The sequence below is a fragment of the Neomonachus schauinslandi genome, chromosome 12 (assembly GCF_002201575.2).
Source record: "Neomonachus schauinslandi chromosome 12, ASM220157v2, whole genome shotgun sequence".
Taxonomy (NCBI): domain Eukaryota; kingdom Metazoa; phylum Chordata; class Mammalia; order Carnivora; family Phocidae; genus Neomonachus; species Neomonachus schauinslandi.
The window spans coordinates 73124251-73152040 of NC_058414.1; the positions used below are offsets into that span (position 1 = coordinate 73124251).

The 27790-nt window shown below is 40.0% G+C and overlaps 1 protein-coding gene across 2 annotated transcripts in view; it reads left to right on the forward strand.

The window, feature by feature from the left end:
- Nucleotides 1–19056: 19056 nt before the first annotated feature.
- CAPZA2 (capping actin protein of muscle Z-line subunit alpha 2) overlaps nucleotides 19057–27790 on the forward strand; it is a 56698-nt gene continuing 47964 nt past the window's right edge. The window contains exon 1 of one of the 2 annotated variants that reach the window (XM_021699291.1): nucleotides 19057–19227. In XM_021699291.1, coding sequence (XP_021554966.1) covers nucleotides 19189–19227 — 39 coding nt within the window. In that variant the 5' untranslated portion in view covers nucleotides 19057–19188. The remainder of the gene's footprint in view (nucleotides 19228–27790) is intronic. The other variant, XM_021699290.1, reaches the window with a different exon arrangement.

Genomic DNA, 27790 nt, shown 5'->3' on the forward strand with positions numbered 1-27790 from the left:
GTCAAAAAATATGGGAAAGGGTCCTAATTATATAGCATCTCAGCTTCCTCAAAATTCTGTTTATCTTATAATAGGATTTTATATGTGAAGATAAGCACAGTAAAATGCAGGATACTTTTTATGAAATGGAACCTCCTCTGTGATTTGTAAGGGTAGAAACACGATCTTTTGTTCCCATCTCAGATCTGCCGGATTACCTGCTTGATCTGTGTACAGATTTGAGTTACAAAAAATTCTTCTGAGCTGGTTCCAGCTAACCATTGCCTTGGTACCCAGATTAGTCCTCTTACACACCCAAACGGCAACATACGTCCCCTCAGTAAAGCCATTGCCTTGATTTACAACGTTTAGTCTGACTCCAGTGTGAGTTTCATAACTTTTAAATATTTTCTTTCTTACTTTTTCACTAAAATTAACAACAGTAAATTTTATATTTCACATAAGATTGGAACACTCCAGGTTTGGCACATCTTAAGTTATGTAAGTACTCAAGTACTGGTTTCTTTTTTAAAAAATATTTTATTTATTTATTTGTCAGAGAGAGAGAGAGGCAGAAGCAGGGAGTATGATGTGGGACTTGATCCCGGGAACCTGGGAGCATGACCTGAGCCGAATGCAGACGTTTAACCAACTGAGCCACCCAGGTGTCACTCAAGTACTTTTTTCTTTCTTTTGCAATTGTTAGCATCTCTTCAAGAGAAATTAAAGTGAAACCCAAGAGTTCTCTTTAGCTCTAGGAAAGGGTGGCTAGGAGCAAGATAAGATTAAACTTGATTAAACTGTGTCTTGCAATTTTGTTCATTTCTTTGGGCTATCTTTACCACCCAAGCATTGGATTTAATCAGGAGGCTCATCATCCTATGAATTACTTTAAAAGAACTGCACCAGAAAACAAAACAATTTGAAGAAAAGGTCTTGTCTGTGATTTAAAAAAAAAGGGGGGGACAAAAACAAAGGGCCTGTATAATTGATTATTACCCTAGATGAAATCACTGTTACCATTTATCAATGAAAGGAAAATTTTATATATTACTGTATTAGTCAGCGTTCTCCAGAGAAACAGAACCAGTAAGATATATATATATATATGAGGCGATTTAGTATATGGCCTGACTCGTGTGGTTATGGAGGCTGAGAAGTCCCACGATCTTGATCTGCCATCTGTAAGCTAGATAACAGGGAAGCTGGTGGTGTAAATAAGTCTGAACTCCTGAAAGGGAAGAGAGAAGCAATGCTATAAGTCTCTGAGTCTGAACGTGCAAGAATCAGGAACACCGGTGTCCAAGGGCCAAAGAAGAGGTTTGTCTCTGTTCAATCAGAGAGTATATTTGTCCTTCCTGTCTTTTTGATCTCTTCAGGCACTCAACGGATTGAGTGAGATCCACCCACACTGGCAAGGGAGATCTTTACTCAGTCTACTGATTCACATGCTAATCTCTTCCAGAGACACTTCACAGTCACACCCAGAGATAAAGTTTGACCGACTATCTGGCACCTAAGAGTAGAAAGTGAGGCCATATGGAATGAGATCTTTTCCCGGCAGAGATAATAGAGATAATAGATACTACCAATCAGATTGTCCTTCTTGCTTGAACTGGAGACACAAAGAGTAGTTATTCAGTAGGATCTGTTTTGTTTTGTTTTGTTTTGTTTTAAGAAAACAAAGTCCTTGAGTAACCAGAAATCCCTCAGGGAAGTGGAAGAGACCAATTGGATGGCACTTATCCCTTTCCAACCACATCCCTTCTGGCTTATCTTTTTAATTTATTTTTGCTTTTTCAGACAACTGAGAATGGAGGTGGGGGAGAGTAGGAGTGAATTAGTTGATTTGTAACTTTGGAAGTGGTAACAGCAGGAGCAGATAGTTGTTGAATCACATTCATGGCTGAGCACATAGCAGGGATGGAGGCCAGAGCTGCCTTGCTCCAATCTGGAATGATCTTCCAGGTCCTGAGGCAGTCTGGTCTCCAGGAGGCTGAAATGCACTTTGGTTCCTATTTTTCTAATGAGAACTGGGAGGTCATGTTCTTGAGGCCTCATCACCTGAGATCCTTGTCTCCCGTAATTCTCCAGCTTCCTTGTAATAAACGCCTTAGAACCAAGGTAACTCTAGTTTGTCCCTATTCTTTATAAGTAATAATTATAACAAGCACAGAAACTAAATTGAGTTTTTATCATGGTGAATATTTATCAACCATGAAAACAAACAAAAAACACTTAGCACTCTAGATCATTTTTCTTGCTCTTTTTTTTTTTTTTTTTTAAGAAAGCCACTTTGTTTTAGGTGGTAAATGTAAAATAAAGAAAACCTATTTTCTCTCCTAATACCAGTACAGCAAGTATACTCTTTCTCAGTGGGATATAGTTAACTATAGGTGAGACCCTCTTGGGAATTTCCCTTATTAAAATGTGACCCCTCAGGGCGCCTGGGTGGCTCAGTTGGTTAAGCGACTGCCTTCGGCTCAGGTCATGATCCTGGAGTCCCTGGATCGAGTCCCGCATCGGGCTCCCTGCTCGGCAGGGAGCCTGCTTCTCCCTCTGACCCTCCTCCCTCTCATGCTCTCTGTCTCTCATTCTCTCTCTCTCAAATAAATAAATAAAATCTTTAAAAAAAAATAAAAATAAAAATAAAATGTGACCCCTCAAAGTGCCAAAGTTTGTAGTGCATAAAATTTTATGCAACTGGTTACAGAGACTATTTTTATGTATCATGTTTCAAATTTGTTACTTGTGCTAATAGGTATGTGATAATTGTATGTGTGTGTACGAATTGTTTCAAGGATGATTTTATTAATCAAAGCTCTCATACATCATAAGTTTATACATATGACAGAATTATAATACTATTAATGTAATGTGATTTAACCTATAATTTAGTAACTTTACCTTGTTGAGGGTGACTATCAGAATATTAAAACAAATGAATATTTACTTTTATCTTTGACAAATGAATAGGTGATCTATAAATTTAAGATATCAAATCTATTAATGGACACTCTCTTAATTACAATTTTGCAAAGTCTTTTTTTTTTAAGATTTTATTTATTTATTTGAGAGAGAGAGAATGAGAGAGAGTGAGCACATGAGAGGGGGTAGGGTCAGAGGGAGAAGCAGACTCCCTGCCGAGCAGGGAGCCGGATGCAGGACTCGATCCGGGGACTCCAGGATCATGACCTGAGCGGAAGGCAGTCGCTTAACCAACTGAGCCACCCAGGCGCCCAATTTTGCAAAGTCTTAAATATTTATTTTTTTTCAAAGTCTTAACTATTTATCACCAAAGAGAAGCAAACTCATCATCCCAAATAAAACTTCCATTTATATATTCCCCCAACATATCTACTTTCTGTTTTTAGTTTTCGGAGTTTTCGGGTACACTAGATCTACATGGCAAAGTGTTTGAGGAGAAGGTACCTTCACATTCTTACATTACTGTGTTTTACTATATTACTTTTTTGGAGCATTTGATGTTTGCTTGTTGCTACACTAACAAAAAGCCTGAATGCTTAAACAAAGGAACCAGGAAAATAATTGCAATAACCTTTGGTTTTCTGGTGTTTTTTTTTAAATTGTTGTTGTTTTTTAAGATTTTATTTATTTGGTAGAGACAGAGAGAGAGATATCACAAAGGGAGAGGGAGAAGCAGGCTTCCTGTGGAGCAGGGAGCCCGATGCGGGGCTCCATCCCAGGACGCTGGGATCATGACCTGAGCCGAAGGCAGACTCTTAACTGACTGAGCCACCCAGGCACCCTGCAATAACCTTTGTTTCTGTTTTTAATTGAGTTGTTTTCTTAGTTTAATGGTTGCTTGTTTTGGTTTTTATTTGTACAACTCAAAGACAATACTTCATTGTTGCCTGAAAAGCACAAAGTACTTTCACCTGACTTCTCAGTTATATGTCCCTCCCCCATCCTCATTACCCTTATCCACTGACTTGGCCATTCCTTTTCATTTCCTGAAGTCTGTAGTGTCTGCACCTCTCAGTCTTTCCCTCTACCCCCCCAAAACTAAAAACAGGCTCTTCTCACTAGCCTAACCTACATGATGAGCGTTCAGTATCTTGGCCTGTCACCTAATTAACCCCACCCCAAGTGATCTTCTCCAGTCCAGTTCATCAAAGCACACCCACCTCAAATTTTGTCTACTCCTGCTCCTACATCAAAATCGCTAAAGCAGACATCATTGTGGGACCACAATATCCTACTAGTTTAGCTTCTTCTTTGGGTTGCTGATATTCAGGCCCCTTATCTTCCCATTCTACCCTCCATCTGGATAAGCTCATCTACCACCATGGCTTAAATACAAGTCTATGCCAACAACTCCCAAATGTATACTTCAATCTGGACCTCTCTTCTGAGCTCCAGACTCATATGTTCAACTGTCTTCTCAACACATCTCAGATATCTCATAGGCAACTCAAAGCATTTGAAAATTCATGTTCTTTACTTTCTCCCATAACCTGCTCCCAGCTGAATAAATAGTATCTATGTTCACCCAGTTGGTCTGACCAGAAACCTGAGTTGTTACTTTTTGACAATTCTTTTTTTTTTTTCACTTCCCAACTCCAATCCATCATCAAATGTGCCTTCTAAAATATTACTGGATACTTCTTTCCATCTTTACTACCTTTTTTCTTGTCCAAAGCAGGGGGCCCTGCCTTGAGTAGGACAATAACCTTTTAACTAGCCTCGCCTCATCCACTTTTGCCATTTCCAACCTATTCTCCTCATAGTATCTGGGGTATGTAACTCCCCTACAAAACTTTTCATTGCCCTCAGAAAAAGTTCACAAGTTTTATCATTGCTCAAAAGGCCCTCTGTGATCTGGCACCTGCTGGTCCCTCCAGCTTCATCCATCTCTGGTCATAGCCCTTGTCTTTCAGTTCCTTGAATTCACCAAGCTCATTCTTATATCTTTTCTTGGCCTAGAGAAACATCTTTCCTCAGTCCTCATCTGATAATTCCTATTTATCCTTCAGATATCAGCTTTATTCCTTCATTTAATAGTTATTAAGTACCTACCCTGAGCCAAGTTCTGTGCTAGGCACTGTGAATGCAACAGAAGGCAAAACAGACCTAGATCCTATTCCATGAAGCTTATACTTTAGTTGAGGGAAGTGGACACCAACCAAACAACATACAAAGAATGTAAAATAGTTCCATGGTGCTAGGAGGGCCTATGATGGGGGATCTGGCATGATCAGGAAGGTCAGAAGACTGAAGAAACAAGAGATCTGAAGGGGGGCAACATTAAAGAGATAAAAGGGTCACAGATGGAGTAAACTGCATATTCAGAGGAAGCCCAGTGGAAGAGGGATCTCGGCTTACAAAGAACCAAAAGAACCAAAAGAAAGCCAGTGTGGTAAAGAGGAGAGAATGAAGGACATGTGGTAGGAACATGAGCTAGAGAGGCCAAAGCATGCGAAGCCTGATTCTAATACCTCAAGGGTTGGGCAGACAATGTGTGAAATGACAAGGGGGTGTAGCAAGACCTATGGTAAAATGGAGATACAGACCTTGCCTCCAGGCATTCACATTCCATTTGAATTCGAAACGAAACAACACTGTGTTGAAAAAATATATATTTCACTATAAATTTGTCCCCACTGATATGCTCTTGAAAATCATGCTTAAGAATTTTATCTTTATCTAATAGCTATGTAGGAAGCTGCTCAAATAGAAGTCGCATGGGGAGAGCGATGCTAACAGATTTATGTTTTGAAAAATACAGTGTTTGGGAAAACTAAAAAAGGAAACAAAAACCAAACTGTGAATAATATCCTCACATGATAAGGTATTGCACCCACAAAACCAAAATAGGATGCTCCTCCCAGCAGCAGTATGTTAGTAAATGGATTGGAAGTTCTAGGTAAAGTTGGTAAAGTGAAGACATATTTTTCCTTCCTCACAAAACCCCACCAAAAGGAGTTTTTTTTAAATTAATAAACACACAACAATGTGGGAAAAAAGGAAAGGATACAACAGTGATATTTTTTTTTTTAAGATTTTATTTATTTATTTGAGACAGAATGAGAGAGAGAGAGAGAGCACATGAGAGGGGGGAGGGTCAGAGGCAGAAGCAGGCTCCCCGCCGAGCAGGGAGCCCGATGTGGGACTCGATCCCGGGACTCCAGGATCATGACCTGAGCCGAAGGCAGTCGCTTAACCGACTGAGCCACCCAGGCACCCCTGACAGTGACAAACATTTTGAGGCTAGAAAGACTTGCAGCCGACTTGGGGGCCTCAAGAAGTTAAACTGGTGGTAGCAAAACCCAAGAATCAACCTCATTTGTGCCCACAGAATACTCAAGACTCCATGACTTGATAGTACCAAATACCTTTGGAAATGGGGTGAACTGAGGCCCCAAGTCATAGGGACCAGATGAAGGCTGTTTGAGTGGCAGGTAAATCCTTAGATGCCCCTCACTACTCTGTGCTGCTGAGCCATCCCCACTGTAGCAGAAGTCTGGAATTTTGTTCTCTGGAAAGGATAACATAAAGGGATTCTAGACTGGGATATACCAAGCACAGTTGAGGGCGACAATATCATGCCAAAAATAGGAATTAAAGGAACATCTAGGTGGTGAATGCTGAGACATCCAACCTCCTTTGACTTGGCTTCTCAAATGCTATTAGCCTTGCCTCTTCTGTCAGGAGATGAGAAGAGTCTGCTCTGGGGATTCTGACCAAAACAAGATGAGAATCATAAAATGGCCCAGTCAGATATTCTTAAAGTAAAACCCAACTAGTTAGCCAAACACTCATAAACATGAGCAGATAACAAATAAAATGAAAAACTCAGTAGTCAGGTAAGTGAGGGCTGTTATTTGAAAAATTAGACAAAAGTGAAAAGATATGTAAATATAGGAAAGAAACGATTTTTAAAAATAGAGGACCAATCTAGGAGGTAGATTATACAAATAACTGGAGTTGCAGAAAGAAAGTACAAGGAAAGTGGAAAAATGAAAATCATCAATGAAATAACTTAAATAGTTTCTCAGAACTGAAGGACATCATTTTCCAGATTGGAAGAACCCACAGGTGCAGTAATATGGATGAAAATAGACCCATAAAAGTCACTTTATTGTGTCATTTCAGAACACTGAGGACAAAGAGAAGGTCACACACACACACACACACACACATCTAGAGACAATGGAACAATGTCTTCAAAACTCTAAGTGAAAATGAATTCCAATCTAGAATTCTATACACTTCCAAACTATCAATCAAGAATTGAGAGTCAAATACTGATGGTTTCAGATATGTACAGTTGCAAAATATACCTCTTAGATACTTTTTCTCAGGAAGCTTCTGGACTGTATGTTCTATAAATACAAGAGTAAACCAAAAAAAGAGGAAGTCACTGGATACAGAAAATGGGAGATCTGACACAAAATAGATCTCAAACAGATTCAACACAGAGCAATGAGAAAAGAAGACACCAAGATGATACCTATGCACTTGACAAAGAGGGGGGCATTTCCAGATGAGAACTGTGTGCCTTAAGAAATAGGACAAATTAAGGGACTTCAGGATAAAAATGCCTGTTGTAATCTGAGGGCTGAATGCCAATGTAAGCCTGGATCAGATGTGTCTGTATTTGGCTTGCTTTGCCCATGTGCAGAAGAAGTTCCTGCTGTCTCCTCCATGCTCAGGCTAAAGACCATCTGCTTAGACCCTCTGAGGACATCCATCTCATCCCACAGAAGGACACTGCTTCAACCTAATCCTGAGAGCAGGTTAGCCATTGTGAGCTCAGGACCAGAACACACAAAGAAGCCCACCCACCCCCTCTTATTTATTCCTCAGATGTCTCAAACCTGATCCACATTCTAGTGCCAATTATGGTGGCCCAGTGTTTCCTGGAACTCCCTCATGGCCTTGCCCCCCGACTTCCCCTGAGAGAGCACTTGCAAAGTCACAGAAATGCTGAAGCCAGATTACAATCCCGAGATAGTTCAGCTGATCTTCTCCTGGAAGCCTTCGTTTATCACTGGCAAAATTGTCCTGTTCTTACACAGTGAAATATGTGCTTGAACATTAAAGTTCTTAATCACCTTGTAAATCCATTTACATATAAACTGCTGTTAAAATAATAAGGTATTATATGGAGGAAATACGCAGCACAGAATGATCCACACGGAATTCGTGATAGTGTTTACCTTAGGGAGTGAGGGATAGAGGGAATGAGACAAGGGAGGAAGACACAGGGAACCTCAACTGTATAAGTAATGCTTTATTCATAAATATCAGAGCTAAAGCAAATATGAAACAATGCTAGTTAGCATTTGAAAAAGCTGGGCTGTGAATAGGCAGATGTTTATTATACTAATCTATATTCTTGTCTGAATATTTGAAGCATTTCATAGTAAAATAAAATTTATTTTAAAAATGAGTTGGAGGGAGGTTAGACTAGAGGCTTAAATGTCCATCCTTTTTTTATAATGGGTCTGTGATTCTGCTCTGCTTTCAAGCTAACAAGCTAGCCTGCTACAGCTTCATAGATGCTGGCAGAAAACACAAGACCTCTTGCTCGGAGGCAAAGGGCTTTTTACTCATGGCACATCAAGCACCAAGAACATCAGCATATTTGCATTAGTTTCTCTATGCCCAAGTCTCATCTGGCAACACAAATGGATCTGGATGGAAGCTTGTTTGTGTAATAGGGTGCATTACCGAAGAAGAACCTTGAGCTTAGGGAACCCAAATCTTTTAGAGTGGGAAGTAGCATGCCTATGCTTTGATCTGGAGGAAGACATTATCTTCCAAGGTTGTTTGCTCTAAAAACTTCCTTTAGAAAGATAGCCCAGAACAAAGGGTAGTCAGTCTGCTTGCAAGAAGTGCAGAAACATGAAAGACCCATTGAGGATTATCTCCCGATTTATACACTCACATCACTCTGTATGTTTCCTTCATTGCACTTAACCCAATTGTAATTACGTAGTTATTTGAGTGATTATTTGTTTACTATCTCTTTCTCCTCCAAATAATTAGCGAGGCAGGGACCATGTCTGCTTTGTTCATTGCTACATCTCCAACTAGTAGAGCACTGATATATAATAGAAGCACAATAAATGTTTTGAAGAACTGTTCATGCATTATTAGACTCAAGTACACTAGAGACACAACTGAAAGAAAGATGAATGACAGATCACTGATGTCACAAGGCATAATGTACTTTAATGACAATTCTTTTTTTTTTTTAAGATTTTATTTATTTATTTGAGAGAGAGAGAATGAGCGAGAGCACATGAGAGGAGGGAGGGTCAGAGGGAGAAGCAGACTCCCTGCCAAGCAGGGAGCCCGATGCAGGACTCGATCCAGGGACTCCAGGTAATAATAATTCTTTACATTCATCCAGCACTTTTTCTTTTACAAAGCACCTTTTCTTTTATAAATGCAAATTTCACAGTAAGTCTTTGAATTGGGTGAACATGTTAAGAGACTTATTCAGGACCATTAGACTTTTTATACAACGTTACATTAGTTTCAGGTGTACAATATGGTGATTCAACAATTCTATACCTTACTCAGTGCTCATCATGATAAATGTACTCTTAATCCCCTTCATCTATTTCATCCTCAATGGACTTTTTTTTTTTTTAAAGATTTTATTTATTTATTTGAGAGAAAGAGAATGAGAGAGAGAGAACACATGAGAGGGGATAGGGTCAGAGGACGAAGCAGACTCCCCGCCGAGCAGGGAGCCCGATGCAGGACTCGATCCAGGGACTCCAGGATCATGACCTGAGCCGAAGGCAGTCGCCTAACCAACTGAGCCACCCAGGCGCCCCTCTCAATGGACTTTTTTTTTTTTTAATTTTTTATTTATTTGCGAGAGAGAGAATGAGAGACAGAGAGCATGAGAGGGAGGAGAGTCAGAGGGAGAAGCAGACTCCCCACTGAGCAGGGAGCCTGATGTGGGACTCGATCCCGGGACTCCAGGATCATGACCTGAGCCGAAGGCAGTCGCTTAACCAACTGAGCCACCCAGGCGCCCCTCAATGGACTTTTTAAGCGAAAAAAGAGCTGAAATCTGCGTATTTAATACTCTTTAAAACTCTTTCCTATATTCCAGAAGGCCTTTTTATCCATGACAATTATGAGGTAGGATAATATCAAAGCAGAAGGGGAGAATTATCTTTTTAATGTTTCATTTAAATGAAAAGTTAAACATAGGTGGAGATATTTTTTTATATATCCATTATGGTTTCCACAGTGAAGATGCATGAATAGAACTGAATTTCCATTTGACGGTGAATTACAAACAGTAATGCTTCCTGTGTTTATAAAGTGTGCAACATTTATATATTACTTTATCCTCATAAAACACAATGATGTATTACTTTTGTCTTCCTTTTAATGGATGATGAAATTGAGGCCCAGGATGATTTCACTAATTGGCAGAAATCACACAGCTATTTCTCCCATAAATTGAAATACAGAAATGTTAGACTGAAAATATGATGCTTTTTTACAAAAGGAAATTACTTTCCCAAGATGCAGACATTCTTTTCTTCAAATGACTATGCTAATATGTTCTACGATATATCAATCTCTTACTTTGGTTTACTATGTCAAATATTGTGAAATCATGAAACTATTTTCTAAAATGAGCCAACTCATCTAAGAAGCAGGTGGTATATAGACTCATAGAGGCAACCACATACACCCTTATCTTTGGAATCTGGATTTTTCTCTGAAAGTATTAAGATTCAGGCTGAAAGTAAATATGGATAGTTTAACATCGTAATATGCATTAAATTCACACTTCAGTCATGAAATAGGCAGGGTAGCAGATTAAGAAATACATAAGAGTAGGGGTGCCTGGGTGGTTCAGTTGGTTAAGTGTCTGCCTTCGGCTCAGGTCATGATCCCAGGGTCCTGGGATCGAGTCCCGCATCGGGCTCCCTGCTCTGTGGGGAGCCTGCTTCTCCCTCTCTCACTCCCCCTGCTTGTGTTCCCTCTCTCGCTGTGCCTCTCTCTGTCAAATAAATAAATAAAATCTAAAAAATAAAAAAAAAGAAATACATAAGAATAGAATTTAAAAGCCTATATTTCCTCTTTCCATCCATTGTTTCAATGTTTTACATTCTATCTCATACATATAAAGCAAACATTTCTCATTTGTGCCATTTATTTTGTACTTATCACATATTGCCTTATAGGCTTATCTTTTTATATATATATTGAATTCTAGCCTTTTACAACCAGAATATAAGTTACTTTAGGACATGGATCATGTCCTATGGTTTAACATTCTCTCTCCTCCACCTGTCTGCTTTGCACAGTGTCAAACCCAGTTCCGGTGAGTTCTGGCTTTGCTTTATTTCTCTCCACATTTCAAATCACCTACAAAATTAGCCCTACTCTATTCCCAGGGCTCTTACTGAGGCAAGAGTAGATTAAAGTCCATCCAAATCAATATTTTGGGGCTCATCCTCAAGGCTATTCTAATTCTGATGAGGTGCTCCAAGTTTGATAACTGGCCTCCCACCTCCAATCTGGATCCCCAAAGTGCTCTCATGTACAAAACCTACTTTCCATTCTATTGCTGTTCTCATGTTTCTAATCTGATAACTTTTCATAATACCTCAGTCACTCCTAGGAAAGGGGAAAAGGCAAGTTGAGATTGGCTTTCTCCCTCTGGGGAAATCTGGAATATAAATTCACCTCAGAGTTGTTCTGATCTGAGGCTAGGGAGCTGGGGTTTTGTACTCATCATTTGACACCCATTGGATAAGAGCTGCTCCACTGGACCTAAACTCCCAGCTCTGTGCTTGCCGGCAAGAAAGCCCCAGTAACACGTTCTGCATGGAGCACTGGGTGTTATACACAAACAATGAATCATGGAACACTACATTAAAAACTAATGATGTAATGTATGGTGATTAACATAACAATAAAAATTTAAAAAAAGAAAAAAGAAAGCCCCAGTAGCACAGAACAGAAATGATTTCCAAGGAATAACTGCAGGTTCTGTGAAGCAGAGGCAAAAGGCTCTGATGCACAGAAATAGTCAGTGATCCAAGGGGATCTGCTCAGAGCACGTACAGTGTCTGCTACAGCTCTATCCATCAGAAGAGGCTCATGGGAGAAAACCGAAGAAAAGTGAGCCCCCCCCCCACCCCGGCCTGGGGCAGTGGCTGGGGATCATCCAGCACCTGCCTGCAATGGATGCAGCTAAAGTTGCCAGAACAAGATGAGGTGACACGAACACTAAGTCATATGGCCCATGAGAGGAGCACCATATGGGGAGGAAAGACGTCAGAGCTACATTGGGAGAGGTCTGATGACATAGGGAGCAGCAAAGGTGATAAAGGCCAATGTCAGAAGGCAGAGGAAGATGGCAGTGTTAAGTACCTCTAAATGTCTGCAAATCACTGTGGCCCTGAGGAAGAAATTTGAGCAGGAAGAAATTCGAGCAGGTACTCCTGCAATTCTTTGGATTCACCTGAGGTATAAAAACACAATTTTATTGTAGGTTGTTATGGCCTGGGAAAACACTAATGACACACTTATCTTTCTGTTATACTGCCATTCTGCTATTATTGAGTCCAAATAAGAGTTAAAAGCATTGTCAGACATTAAGGGTAAAAAAATCAAAGATATTAGGGGCACCTGGGTGGCTCAGTCAGTTAAGCGTCTGACTCTTGATGTTGGCTCAGGTCACCATCTCAGAGTTAGGAGATTCTCTCTCCCTCTGCCTCTGCCCCTCCCCCTGCTTGCACATGCACAAACTCCCTCTCTCTCTCTCTCAAAATAAATAAATAAAATCTTCAAAAAAAAATCAAAGATATCAGATCTTTCACTTACTACCAGCAAATCTGTTCATTCTGTTGCTTCACCTTCCCATGTTGCATCTGACTTAATTTTTTACTCATGTCTCACAATTTATGTTTGCCATATAGGGAGATTTTTAATTTTTTTTTACCTTTTTTAAATTTATTTATGTTTTTTTAGTAATCCCCACACACAACATGATCGAACTCATGATCCTGAGATCAAGAGTCAGATGCTCTTCTGACTGAGCCAGCCAGGCACCCCTATAGGGAGATTTTTTAAAGTGATAAATTAGTCTAATATTCTCTATCCATGTTGTTTTTAAGACTATGCAAAGAAATCATACTCATTAGTTCATTCCATAAATACTTTCTGAATTAGGTATCAGATTGAGTGGATAAAAAAGATGAAAAAGAGGGGCGCCTGGGTGGCTCAGTTGGTTAAGCGACTGCCTTCGGCTCAGGTCATGATCCTGGAGTCCCGGGATCGAGTCCCACATCGGGCTCCCTGCTCAGCAGGGAGTCTGCTTCTCCCTCTGACCCTCCTCCCTCTCATGCTCTCTGTCTCTCCTTCTGTCTCTCACAAATAAATAAAATCTTAAAAAAAAAAAAATGAAAAAGAAACAGCCCTGTATTAAAAAAGATCCAACATACATGGAATGATGACCATCAGATTCAGGTGAGTGGTTACCCATGGGAAGAAGGAAAAAGAATGGGATCTGGAAGAGGTAGACTGTGTTTGTTTATTTGTTTGGGCTTTTTTTTTTTTTAATGTATCTGACATATTTTGTAATAATGATTCAAATAAGCAAATGGAAATAAATACAAGCTGTAGTATTTCCTTGCCTCACCCTAAAGGATCACCTTGGGCACTCCCCATGCCCTGTACCTCATTTGAGACATTGCATGAAGATGCTGAAGCCTTGAACATACAGTGACTGAGAAATTAAAGAGCAGGAAATTAATTAGATATTTCACCGGTGATTGAATATGTAGTGGTAAAAGGCAGGAGTATTTGTATGATTTGAGGATTGCTGGAGAAAACATTTGCCCTCCTGTTCTGGAGTCTCAGGGCCACATTTTAAGGGAATCTCTAAGCCCCCTAAGGGTGGCTAGCTTAATTTTTCAGCTTCCATTTAAGGATATGAAATGAAAGAGTCAGTCAATCAATATGCATTCCAACAAAGATCTTTTTAAGCACTTATGTGCCAGACTCTGTATTTGTCAGACAGCTAATTAAGAAATAGGCTATGTCCTCAAGGAGAGATTGGTATTATAATATGATGATTACAGCTAATGTTTATTGAGAACTTTGCTAATGCCTGTGCCTGGTGCTAAGCACTTTGGCTGTACTCTCCCGTTAAATCCTCACAACAGCCCTGTGAGGGAAGCACCATTATTATCTTCAATGTATAGATGAAGAAACCAAAGTTTCCAGAGTGAGTTGCCCTGTTAACTAAGCTAGAACCAAGATCAGAACCCAGGACTTACTGATTCTAAAATCTGTACACCTAACTACTAGAATACGTGACAAAATTCATGGAAAACTTTCTGTGAGACTCTAGAATAAGAAATTACTGGCTTTAGTTAGAGGATTCAATGTGAGTTTCATGGGAAAAAGGGATAACTGAATTGAATTTTAAAGGATCAGTAGCAAAGAACATTCCAGAAATTGCTTTAATAAAGGCATGAGAGAGTGTGATGCCTAAATGAATAACTTTGTGTGTTTCAATGACATATGCATTGGGGGCTGTGGCAGAGGAGGGTTTGTCGAAGTTGGGAGGGACCAAATTATGAAGGATTGTGTATTGAGGAGAGAGGAAGAGTTTAAAAATGAGCTTCTTCAATAATTCCTTGATATCTCTGGAATGATCCATGTCAGATTTCGCCAAGGGTGCCACTTGTGGGAGCCTTCTCAAATATAGCTGAGGAAGTGGACTATAGGTAGGACACACTCAACTACAAGTAATCAATAGTTTAGGCAATTACTTGATTTAGAAAGGCGATTACTTTTATTTTTTTTTAAAGATTTTATTTATTTATTCATAAGAGACAGAGAGAGAGAGAGAGAGGCAGAGGGAGAAGCAGGCTCCCCGCTGAGCAGGGAGCCCGATGTGGGACTCGATCCCAGGAGTCTGGGATCATGACCTGAGCCGAAGGCAGATGCTTAACCATCTGAGCCACCCAGGCGCCCGGCAATTACTTTTAAAATATGATTTTTGACACTTTTCTACTGCCATAAAGGACATTATCTGAAACCAGTTGTATTCATTGATCATGAGAGAGTAACAAACAGTCAAATATTAGTTGTCCAACACTGGTAGTTTTTCTTTCTTTTTTTTTTTTTAAGATTCTATTTATTTATTTGACAGAGAGAGACACAGCGAGAGAGGGAACACAAGCAGGGGGAGCGGGAGGGGTAGAAGCAGGCTTCCTGCTGAGCAGGGAGCCCAATGCGGGGCTCGATCCCAGGACCCTGGGATAATGACCCGAGCCGAAGGTGGACACTTAATGACTGAGCCGCCCAGGCGCCCCACCACTTTTTCTCTCAGAAGTGAGGTAAGCCACACTTTTAAACTACAGATACTAGTTTTCCAGTACAGAGATTAAATAATGTGGTATTATAGACGTCGATATCCTGTGCAACCATTTAGCACTCAGTCAGTAATATTTATCATCTTATTACACATTACATGATCAAGCTATATTTATATATATATCTTATACATGTATGTATATATAATGTATGTATATAATAGTATCAAGAAAGGAACATGAGTCTATCAGGACACTTGGGTTCTAAAATGATATCAGCTAGATGTGCAATTTTTATCAAGTCATTTAATTTATCTAAGGCTCAACTTACCTGTAAAATGAGAGGCTTGCACTAGATGTATTCTAAGATTTTGATTCTGTGAAATTAGGTAATTTCTGATTTTGATAAGCTTAAAATTAGTTCAGGACATAGAGCACATCCACAGGAAAATAGATTAAGAAGCATACAAGTAACTTAACAACAAATACTACAAAAGAAAGAATTAAAAAAAAATCAGGTTCTGGTTCAGTTAATTTGGAAGGCAAAGATTACCACTAATAAATAGAAGAAAGGTGAGTTTAGAAATTAAATGAGAAAAGATAGAAATTCTCAGTTAGTAGGTAGAATTGTGTGGGGAAGGAATATTTTGTTTCTTTTCATCATAAAATAACTGATTGTCAAGAAAACTAGCATATTTTGGGGCACCTGGGTGGCTCAGTCGGTTAAACGTCTGCCTTTGGTTCAGGTCATGATCCCAGGATCCTGCTCATGCTCTCTCTTTCTGTCATATAAATAGATAAAATCTTTTTTTTTTTATTCTTCTTATGTTAATCCCCATACATTACATCATTAGTTTTAGATGAAGTGTTCCATGATTCATTGTTTGTGCATAACACCCAGTGCTCCATGCAGAACGTGCCCTCCTCAATACCCACCACCGGGCTAACCCATCCTCCCACCCCCCTCCCCTCTGGAACCCTCAGTTTGTTTTTTAGAGTCCATCATCTCTCATGGTTCGTCTACCCCTCCGATTTCCCCCGCTTCATTCTTCCCCTCCCGCTACCTTCTTCTTCTTCTCCCTTTTTTTTTTTCTTAACATATATTGCATTATTTGTTTCAGAGGTACAGATCTGAGATTCAACAGTCTTGCACAATTCACAGCACTACCAGAGAACATACCCTCCCCAGTGTCTATCACCCAGTCACTGCATCCCTCCCACCCCACCCCCCACTCCAGCAACCCTCAGTTTGTTTCCTGCGATTAAGAATTCCTCATATCAGTGAGATCATATGATACATGTCTTTCTCTGTTTGACTTATTTCGCTCAACATAATACCCTCCAGTTCCATCCACGTCGTTGCAAATGGCAAGATCTCATTCCTTTTGATGGCTGCATAATATTCCATTGTATATATATACCACATCTTCTTTATCCATTCATCTGTCGATGGACATGTTGGCTCTTTCCACAGTTTGGCTATTGTGGACATTGCTGCTATAAACATCGGGGTGCACGTACCCTTTCGGATCCCTACTTTTGTATCTTTGGGGTAAATACCCAGTAGTGCAATTGCTGGATCATATGGTAGCTCTAAATAGATAAAATCTTAAAAAAAAAAAAAAAGAATACTGGTATATTTCTACTGGCAGTCATATAATGGTTATTCCATATTTATAGCTATTTTGTGTGACAGCTTAAAATCTTCCCAGAATTCCTAGGGTACATGAATTCTATAATTTCTTTTAACTGTATCAAGAGGATGGTATTGGGAGATTTTTGAAAGGATTATCAGAAATTATACATAACTGCTGGTTGTGTCACTATGAGGAGCTACATATAAAGTATCACCAAGGTTACAAAGATCGTATGACTCAAATTATTGCAAAGCATTACCAAATTTGGGTGAGGTTTCTAGAGAAAGAGAGCAGCCTACTAGTCAAACAAGAGCATCTACTGAGAACCCACTGTGTACACATTAATATTAGGTGTTGCTAGGTAAACAGAAACCAAAAAACAGACGAAGGGGAAAAAAAACCGGAAGTAGAGTTGATGCAGCAAGTGGTGGTGACTAAAACTGATAGGATGGGAGAGTAATCATCTTCATTAAGTTTTACTGTTGGAGCGTGCCTAGACCTTTAGAGAGGGAGAAAGTTCTCAAAGTGGAAACCTCGTAGGATATAGAATAGGATGCCTGGGTTCTAATATCAATTTAGTCACTTGAGTACAAACTTGAACAAATATTTAGCCTCAGTTTGTTCTCCTGTAACATGAGTATAATAATGCTGATAAATACCTTACTTCACGAGGTTGCAGTGAGAAATCAATGAAGCAATGACTTGTACACTGTAAAAGAGTGAACGTATTATTTATTTATATCCGGTGAGGTCCCTGGCCAAACCGTGTGGCTTATTCTCTATCATATCTTTTCTGCAGCACTTAAGCTCAACAGGACACCTGCTTTTTCCTGCGTGTATCAGCAAGCATCCCCTTCCTGTTCTCTCTCGGAATGGACTATGAGCTTTTCAATAGCATGGTTTCTGTTTGCTTTCCATCTGCAAGAAACAAGGATTCGCACACTATGAACATTCAGTAAATTACTTAATAACAGTGTTTTATATAGAGAGAGTGACTTGAACTGGGGAAGGTACTTTCACATGTGTCATTTACCTGCAGCTGTCAGACTCATCTTGCTAGACATGTTTCTGATGTCATGTCATTGTTCAAACGTTGTCAACAGTTTCTCATTTTCTACTGAACGAAGTTTTAAAAAATATTTTTAAAATTGAGATATAGTTGACATATAACATTGATTTAGTTTTAGGTGTACAACATAATGATTAAAGTCTTAAGTCCTATCTAAATTCTAAGGCCTTGCTAAAAAGTGTGATCCCAAACCTATAGCATTGGCATCACCTGGGAGCTTGTTAGAAATAGATTCTCCAGCCCCATCGCAGACCTACTGAATCAGTAACAGCATTTTAACAAAATTCCTAGACAATTCATATATCCAGCTTTTACTACATCTTCACTCTCTTGCTAAACTTGAAGTGTCACAAAGTAAGCTTCCCAGATTTTGCAAATAAAAGTAATGGATTCCAATACAATTTGAAAACAATGCTTTTTTAGTATATCTCAATGCTTCATGGGACATGCTTACATGTGAAATATATATCCATTGTTTATCTGAAATTCAAATTATACTGGGCTCTCTGTAACTACTCAATGTTTGTTTAAGGAATAGACAGTGAGCCTCTTGAGAACAGGAGTTTCTCTGGTTTTTACTTATGGCTGTATATTCCCAGGGACTAACGTAGTACCCGGCACACAATAAAGGACCAATAAATATTTCTTAAATGAATGCATGAATATATCAAGAGCAACCTTCCAATTATGGGCTGGGTTGTGTGTACATATTTTAATAAAAACTGAATATTTTTCTAGTAATTAAAAAAAAAGATTGTTTAAAAAGCTTCTATTCGTACACTTTTTCACGTTTTAGCTGGCAGAGTTGAGGGCTTGATGGGAACATAATCAAGGGCTCAGAATGTACTCGTCGCAGACTGGGTCCATACGGTCACTTGTGGAGAAAGAATCCTATACTCAGGATGCGGACAAGCCTGCAGCAGGCGGCGGTAAGTGACTCCTCCCCCCTCCCAAGCCGTCCAGCCTCCCGCGCACGCGCACAGCCGCGTGCCGACCCCACGGGCCGGTTAGAGGGAGGCGGGGCTCCCGGGGCGCGTGCGCGGCGGCCTGGGCTGCGGGCCCCTCCCTTGGCGGGGGCGCGCGGCGCGGAGGACCGCACGGAAAGGGGGAAGTCAGGTGGCCGCTGCCGCCGCCGCCGCCACCGCGGTTTGTCGCCAGAAGGAAAATGGCGGATCTGGAGGAGCAGTTGTCTGATGAGGAGAAGGTAAGAGCTGCGGAGGCGGCGGAGTCCGTCGTGGGGGAGCCAGTAGAACCCCGGCGTATCAGCCCGGAGTATGGCCGCCGGGGAAGGGCATTGGTCTGTGCCCTCGGCTGCCCTTCCTCCTCTTCTCCTCGCTGCGCCCTAGTGCCTGCCCCTGTCAGTCACCCGAGGCCCCGTGCGGGGGCAGGTCTCTGCCAGGCCTGCTCGCTCCGCTCCTTGTAGGGTGTGTGCTCTGAAAATAGGAAGTGGGAGCCGGGCGGCGGCGCCTGGCGCGGCGGGCGGGCGGGGGCGGGGGGCGCGGAGGGCGGCGGCCGCTGGGGACCCTCTCGTTCCGCCTGGGCCGCGGGGCCCTGCGCGGGGTCTGGGGACTGCAGAGGGGTCCGGTCCCGGCCTGGGAGCGGCCCAAGGGCGGTGCTCAGCCCGATGGCCTGGCCGGAGACTGTAGCCGGGGTGAGGGGTAAGGGGAAAAAATCGCTTAGGAAGCAGACCTTCACTTCTCCCTTTTACTCCCTCCTCACAGAAACAGAATGCTTCCTTTCTGGTTCTCCACGCTTTTTTCCTTTCGCGGTGGAAGTCTCTCTCCTTCCCTCCCTCCCCCCCCCCCCCTTTTTTTTTTTTTTCTTTCTTTCTTTTTTCGGCTTTAGCTGTAGGCTTTGCAGCTCCCGTGTTCCCTGGGAGGCAGCGGAGTTGCTCACAAAAAGACCCCCTCCCCATAGTTGTTTTCGGCCAGGGTTGGCACTAGCCCCTTTGGGGGCCGATTTGGTGGCGCTCCACGGTCCTGCTAGGACTTCTGAAGAGGAGATTGTGCAACTCCTTTTGCTGTATCTTAGATGCTATGACAGCAGTGAAACCAGATGAACGACTTAAATTCTCAGGCATTTAAAATAAGAAATCTGATCATAGAACTAGTTCTCTTATTCTCCTTTTCCCTTGGCTACCGTGAGGGCCCATTCCCGTGGGAAGAGGGGGACCCTACTAATTTTAAGTATTTTCCGGGAAGGACTTTGACGTTTCACAAACTCATAAGTGACTGACACATAATCTGTGAATAAGATGGTTACAGTTTTCGAAGTGTCCACTCTTAATTTCACAGTATTCATTTTTTTTTTTTTAAGTTCCAAAGCAGTACATCCATATATGAAACACACCTTATGGTGTTTAAGAAATCCTAATGTAAGCCTAAGGATATTTTCAATTGGAACTTTCTGCTCCAAGTGTTTTTATATCCTGTGATGTGATATAAACTTGCACCGAAATGTAATGTTTTATTGCCTTCCCGATATGAATGTGCCAAAGTCGGCCTCATCTTCAATTTTGGAAATCATTTTTTTTCCTTTGTGCTCTTTGGTGAAAATGATAATAAAATAACGAGATGGGGAGAACTACAAGATTCTCCATAATTCACAGACCTGGTAGGCAGATCCTTGTATATACAACAGTTGCTGTGTAGTGTTCACATGTGTTACATTGGTAAATAACCGTGAGTTGGTAACAGAAAATGTACTCAGTCGCGTGCAGACACGTTTAAAACAGTGCTAAAAAGTTTTTAAAGGGATTGTCATGTTTTTATTCTACCTTTCTTAAGTAGTGATTAGTAGTTTAAGTGGCTGGAATCTGGCTGAGGAGAGAGTACTCAGTATGAGAGTTAATATAGTCTTGCCCTGTGTTGTAAAGGCCTAAAATAGCAATTTTTTTTTCAAATTGAGATGACAGGGTTCCTCATTATCTGGCATTCTCAGGGCACTAAACTCTGTAAAGGGGGAGGGGGAGGGTGTCTTATTCTCCAATCTTACCGGTTGAAAATTCAAATTTGAAGGAATTTGGTGTTTTTGTTTTTTTAGATTTTATTTATTTATTTGAGAGAGAGAGAGAGAGAGAAACAGCATGAGAGGGGATAGGGTCAGAGGGAGAAGCAGGCTCCCCGCCGAGCCGGGAGCCCGATGTGGGACTCGATCCCAGGACTCCGGGATCATGACCTGAGCCGAAGGCAGTCGCCTAACCAACTGAGCCACCCAGGCGCCCTGGTGTTTTTGTTTTTATTTCGAGTTTTGTAAGACAATTCTGTAGATATTTTCATATGTATTTTATTGCCATATTTAGTAATTTAAGAAGACTGACTAAACTTCTGGGTTAAATTCAAGTAACTGGTGAAGTGAAATTCTAACACTCTTGCCACTTTACTTATCTGAAATTTCTTTTAATCTTTTGGGAGTGGGTTGGGTATAGAATCAGAAATAGAATTTTAAAAGGTGGTATTTTTAAACTGATATTTAAATCATGTTACTTTTTCTGCCCCCTTGTTTGTAATTTTCAAAAATAAGCTTTTAATGCTTTTAAGCTGTTGGAATTTCCATTGGTTGAAGAGCTGAAGAAGTGAAGCTGTTAACTTACATAGTACCCATACTTTGTATCTGGTGGCTCAGAGAATACATTTGTTAATATGTTGTAAGGTTGAGGTAGGTTTTATTATTACAGTTTCACAGATAAGTAAAATAAGGTTTCAGAAGCTTTAAGTGATTCACCTGAGGACACCTAGGTAAGAAGTGGCAGAGGTGGTATTTAATCCTGTTTGTCTGAATCCAAAGTTGGTGCTCTTGTGACATTATGCTCCTTTAACAGTTGATAATAGGACCCTTTTCTGGGTTTATCTTTGTTTTTAATTTGTTGATAGCTTATATTGAAAAAGGAGAAACAATAGTTCTTTTTGTTTTTAGTAAAAATTGTAAATACCTAACATTAAATAGTGTCGGGTTCTAAATTTAATTTGTTTGATAATTTTGGAACAAAGTTTATTATTGTTTAACACATTGAAAAATTTTACGCTACTGGTATAGTTTCATATATGCTCTAAGGTAGGAAGCATTTTAGAAATTAATCTAGAGTAACATCTTTCCATGCTTTGTGAGGATACCACTATGAAATTTAATAACCTTTTCACCTTTGGCCACTAGGTTAATAGGAAATAATATTATCTGAAGAAGCACAGTGAAGTTCTTTAAAGTTACTCATTTGTTGTAGCAGTCCCACAGATCTTTTTACGTAGTTTAGAAACTCTAGGCCAAAAACAGTTTATGTTTTCCATTTCTGGGGTCAGCTGCATTGTACAGTAAAGCAATTCTGTGAATTTTAAATTGTATGAAATTGTGGTATAAGGCTGAAAGCAGAAGCATTATTCCATTTCACACCCCTTCTTACAGAGGGAAGTCATTCTGAAGCTCTAGAAGGAAGACACTTAGAAGTTATTGGTTGGAAAGGATCTTTTTGGGTTTTTTTCCCTATAACCCCTCCTACCTTTCCCTGGTGATAAGAGTGATCCATTTCCATACCTTTATCTTTTATATCTTTGTGAATGTGTCTCAAGTACGTAGCTCAGCCCTGACTTCTCTTTTGAGCACTGGTCACACATTTTTATTGGCTGGTCCTTTTCACAGGAGACAGTTAATGAGATGTGTTCAAATGGAACCTTCCTAAAAGTAAATTCATAAACTCCCTCCTTCCCTCTACACAAAGTGGGGCAGAAATCTCTCTCTTCCTGCTCATTTTTCTCTTTATTTCTCTGTTTCCATTATTCTAGTCATCCAGGTTTTTTTTTTTTTTTTTTTTTAAGATTTTATTTATTTGACAGAGAGAGACAGCAAGAGAGGGAACACAAGCAGGGGGAGTGGGAGAGGGAGAAGCAGGCTCTCTGCTGAGCGGAGCCCGATGTGGGGCTCCATCGCAGGACCCTGGGATCATGACCTGAGCTGAAGGTAGATGCTTAACAACTAAGCCACCCAGGCGCCCCGTCATCTAGGTTTTTAACTGCAACTTTAACTTCTGTCTCCTTGAGCTCTCTACCGTACAGTCTGTTTCTGAATCTTGTCAGTCCTATCATCAAAATGTGTCTTATGCAAATAATTTAATTCTTGCTTGAAAAGGTAATCCATTTATATTAATTTTTAGTTTATTACCTCTCAGTTGACCAGACTATTAAATTAATTGTTGTTATTTATGTTATTAACTATTGTTTAGTACAAAATTTTACTGTATGAACAGAATGCAAATTGATTGTACCTGTCTGTGATTACACAGTTAAGGAAGAAATAAAGCCAGGGGAGGAAAAGTAGGGTCAGAAGAATGTCTCGCAGCTGGTCTTTCCCTTGTATTTGCCACTGCTAGGCTTTGTTATAAACTCTCTAGACTAATTCCTCCAATTTCCTGTACCTAAGCCATGTTTTAATATGTTGTTTTTGTACTCCCAAACTTTTAGTTGCTGGATCCTCCATTGCCTTTACAAGGAAGCCCAACTCTTGAAAATTGTATTCTTGGTCTTGTATTCCATTCTTACCTAAATATTTCTGACTCTGATACATACACTGTTATTTAATCATGCTGTGAATTGAAAGAGACCTACATGCTAGTCCATGTCTAGTGCCTTGGGTAAAGTATGTAACCTCTCAGCCTCAGTTTCCTCTGAAATATGGGGATGCGTGTCAATGGTATCTGGCATGTAGTAAACACACAGTAATTTTTTTTTTTTTTTTTTTTTTTCTGCTGATGACCTCTTATCCACTTTGAGTGTTGGAACTGCTTCCTGGTCTATCCTCTTTTTTGAAAGATGAAAATCTTACTCATCCCTCAGGATTTATCTCAGATTGCTATAACATATTGTTAGTATATTTTTTAAAGATTTTATTTATTTATTTGACAGAGAGAAAGCACAAGCAGTCTCTGCTGAGCAGAGAGCCTGACGTGGGGCTTGATCCCAGGACCCTAGGATAATGACTTGAGTGGAAGGCAGACGCTTAACCCACTGAGCCACCCAGGTGCCCCAACATACCATTAGTGTTAATGCAGTTTTGCAGAGTAGTTATCTGCTTAACTGCCTTTTTTTTCTCTTGTTCAATTGGAATTCCTACATGCAGAAATAATATCTTTAGCATCTGTCATCACGTTGCATGTGGTGAATAGAATGGTTCAATGAGTGAATGAACAAAGGAATCGTGAATTCACAAAATTAAAAAATAGTTTTATGAAAAGTAGAAGTAGCATATGGGGTGCCTGGGTGGCACACTTGGTTAAGCATCTGACTCTTGTGGTCCACTCAGGTCGTGATCGCAGGGTCCTGAGATTGAGCTTGGCTCCTCGCTCAGCGGGGAGTCTGGGATTCTCCCTGCCTCCCCCCCCCCCTGCTTGTGCGCGCGCTCTCTCTCTAGAATTAATTAAAAAAAATAAATAAATCTTTTTTTTTAAAGTAGAATATGAAGTAAAGTTTTTGAGGGAAAATTTAGTGTACCTAAATTTTCATTTCTAAACAATGCTTTAGCTTTTAAAGATTTAGATAATCGAATGAAATTTTTGGTGCTCTTTGAAGTACAGGTGGTGATATTGGCTATGGTTCAAATCATTTATGCATGCTAAGTATTCTTCGTAAGTAGTTTATATAGTTCTCCCTCACTACACAATCATAATTTGGTTTCAGAAATTTTGTTCTTATTTGAAAGTAATGTAAGTTGCCATCATAATTAATGTAAAATTTATAGTGTTCTTATTAACCAAAAAGTAAACTAAGCTATTAATGTGGAAAATATTCATTCCTAATTTCATTCTGTAGATGAATGAATTCTGTCATTGCACCAATAAAATAAAAAATTCCTACAGCAAACAGAAACCTGAAAGTTGCTGTACCATTAGTGGAGTTTTTCAGACTTCACACATTAAAGCAAATTAGTAGTACTTGTTCAGTGCTTTTGGGAGCCATTTCTACATAAAATAAGGATAGTTAGATACATAGAACATTGCATTTTAGTGTGAAAACATGGGATATAAAAACACTTAGAGCAGAGTGCAAAGTAATTTTTTAAAGTTGAAAAGCATGATGGGAGAATTGGACATACGGTTCTGTGCTCTGACCTAAAAGCCTAATTGCCTGAAGCAGTAACTTACTGCAAAAGATTATTGCACGTCAGAAAAAACTAGGGGTTCCATAGAACCATCTATAGTTGTCAAAAGAGAATTTCACAAATTTTTTTTTGAAGGTTAGATGTACAATCTTTACATTCTTTCTCTTATGACATTTATTTACATGTTTCACTGTGAACCTAGTGATAGAACTTTCCTTACACATTTTAGTTCACTGTGTTTCTATAAACAGGGAATGTAAATAATTTTCAAAAACTACCTCTACATTTATTCCTTTACCAAATATATCATACTTCATTTATTTCAGTACCCATAATTTTCCCTATTTTAAGATCTCTGGAATCAGGCTGCATTGTACAATTAATGGCTTATGATATTAATCAGTAGCATTTTCCCTTTTTTAGTGGTACATTAAATTATGCCTCTTACATTGATTGTGAATCAAGATAAACAAGGATATAATGCAACAACTAACAACCTAAAATCTTAGCATGAGTGGGTTTGGGAAGGGAGTTTTGTATGGCATTTCCTCATTCTGTATAATATGTCTAATGTGGGTCAGCGCCAGAAGGGCCCTGCTCAGTGAAGTCACATAGAGTTTCAGGCTGTTGGAGGAGTTCATTGTAAGCTTGGGCTTTTTGATGTGTTATGTGTACACAGTGGAATATTATTCAGCCATGAACAAAGATAGTATCTTGCCATTTATGACAACATGGAAAGACCTTGAACACATTATGCTAATAAGTGAGATAAGTCAGAGAAGGACAAGTACTGTATGATATCACTTACACGTGAAATCTAAAAAAGCCAAACCTGTTTTTAAAAAAAGCAAAAAAAAAACATCAAAAAACAGAAGTTGGGGGGATAATATTGATGGTATTTAAGGGTACAAATTTGTAATAAGTAGTACATAAGCCATAGAGATGTAACATACAGTATAAGGAATATAGACAGTAATATATATAATGTATATACTATAATGATGTAAAGTAGTAATGGTAAGTATTGCTTCAATGGCAGTCATATTACAATATATGAATGTATCAAAGTAACATGCTGTACACCTTAAATTTACAAAATGTAGCATGTTATATTTATCAAAACAAAAATCTTAAGCTTTTTTCCTCAGTCCTGGCAGCAGTGGGAAGGAAATGTGAATAGCAAGCACACTGGTTTTTATTTTTCTTTTTAAAAATTTTATTTATTTATTTATTATGGCAGGGGAGGGGACGGGGAAGAGGGCGAGAGAGAATCTTAAGCAGGGCTCTATCTCACAACCCAGACAGAGATCATGCCCTGAGCCAAAATCAGGAGTCAGATACTTAACCAACTGAGCCACCCAGGTGCTCCAACACACTGGTTTTTGAAGTTTTCCCTCCCCCACCACACATACATTTAGAGATCACTACACTTCTGCCCAGGTTTCAGTTAGCTGAAGCAAGTTTCATCTGTAAACCTAATTTCAGAGGGCTCAGGGGAGGAAACGAGAACTGCAGTGTTTGTGAGTAGCAGTAATAATACCATAGAGTAGGTTTTAGACTCACTGAAGGTTGGTGATTTGATCACCTGTTTGGTAGACACAAGGTTAAGATTATAGATTCACAGATACATTATATATATATGGTACAGCATCAAAAAGTAGTTCATGGAAATTCAGAAGACAGAAAAATTACTTCTGCCTAGGAGGATGGTAGACATCAGTTGGGGTGCAAGCTCATGCCAGAGACCACAACACAGGCAGAAAAAATAGGAAACTGGGAACAAAACAGTGTATGAGTTATATCAGGTACTTTGCAAGTAAGATGCAAAGATGAACTGTGCTGTTAAATAGCACAGGGTTTCTTAACCTCAACATTTTTTTTTTAAAAGATTTTATTTATTTATTTGACAGAGAGAGACAGCCAGAGAGGGAGCACAAGCAGGCGGAATGGGAGAGGGAGAAGCAGGCTTCCCGCCAAGCAGGGAGCCCGATGCGGGGCTCGATCCCAGGACCCCGGGATCATGACCCGAGCCGAAGGCAGACGCTTAACGACTGAGCCACCCAGGCACCCCTAACCTCAACATTATTGACATTTGGGGCCGGATAACATTATGAGGGCTGTCCTGTGCATTGTAGGATGTTTAATAGCATCCTTGGCCCATTTGGTGCCAGTAGCACCCCCTTCCCTCCAGTCATGGTAATCAGAATGTTTTCCTGTAGGACGGAATTGTCCTTGGTTGAGAGCCATGGGGTCTAGACAGATTGGAGCTAGTAAGAACGGTGGGAACCTGAGTTAGGTGTTAAGACCTGGCTTAAAGTAGTTTCACAGGACATGAAGAAGAAAATGATTGCTAACAGGGGTGCCTGGGTGGCTCAGTCGTTAAGCGCCTGCCTTCGGCTCAGGTCATGATCCCAGCGTCCTGGGATCGAGCCCCGCATCGGGCTCCCTGCTCGGCGGGAAGCCTGCTTCTCCCTCTTTCACTCCCCCTGCTTGTGTTCCTCTCTCGCTGTGTCTCTCTCTGTCAAATAAATAAATAAAAATCTTTAAAAAAAAAAAAAAGAAAATGATTGCTAACAGATTTCAGAGTTGGAATCAACAGAACTTGGTAAATGAATGTAGGGGAAATGGGAGAATCAGGATAACTCTGAATGTTAAAATCTGGGTAACTGGGAAGTGGTACCACC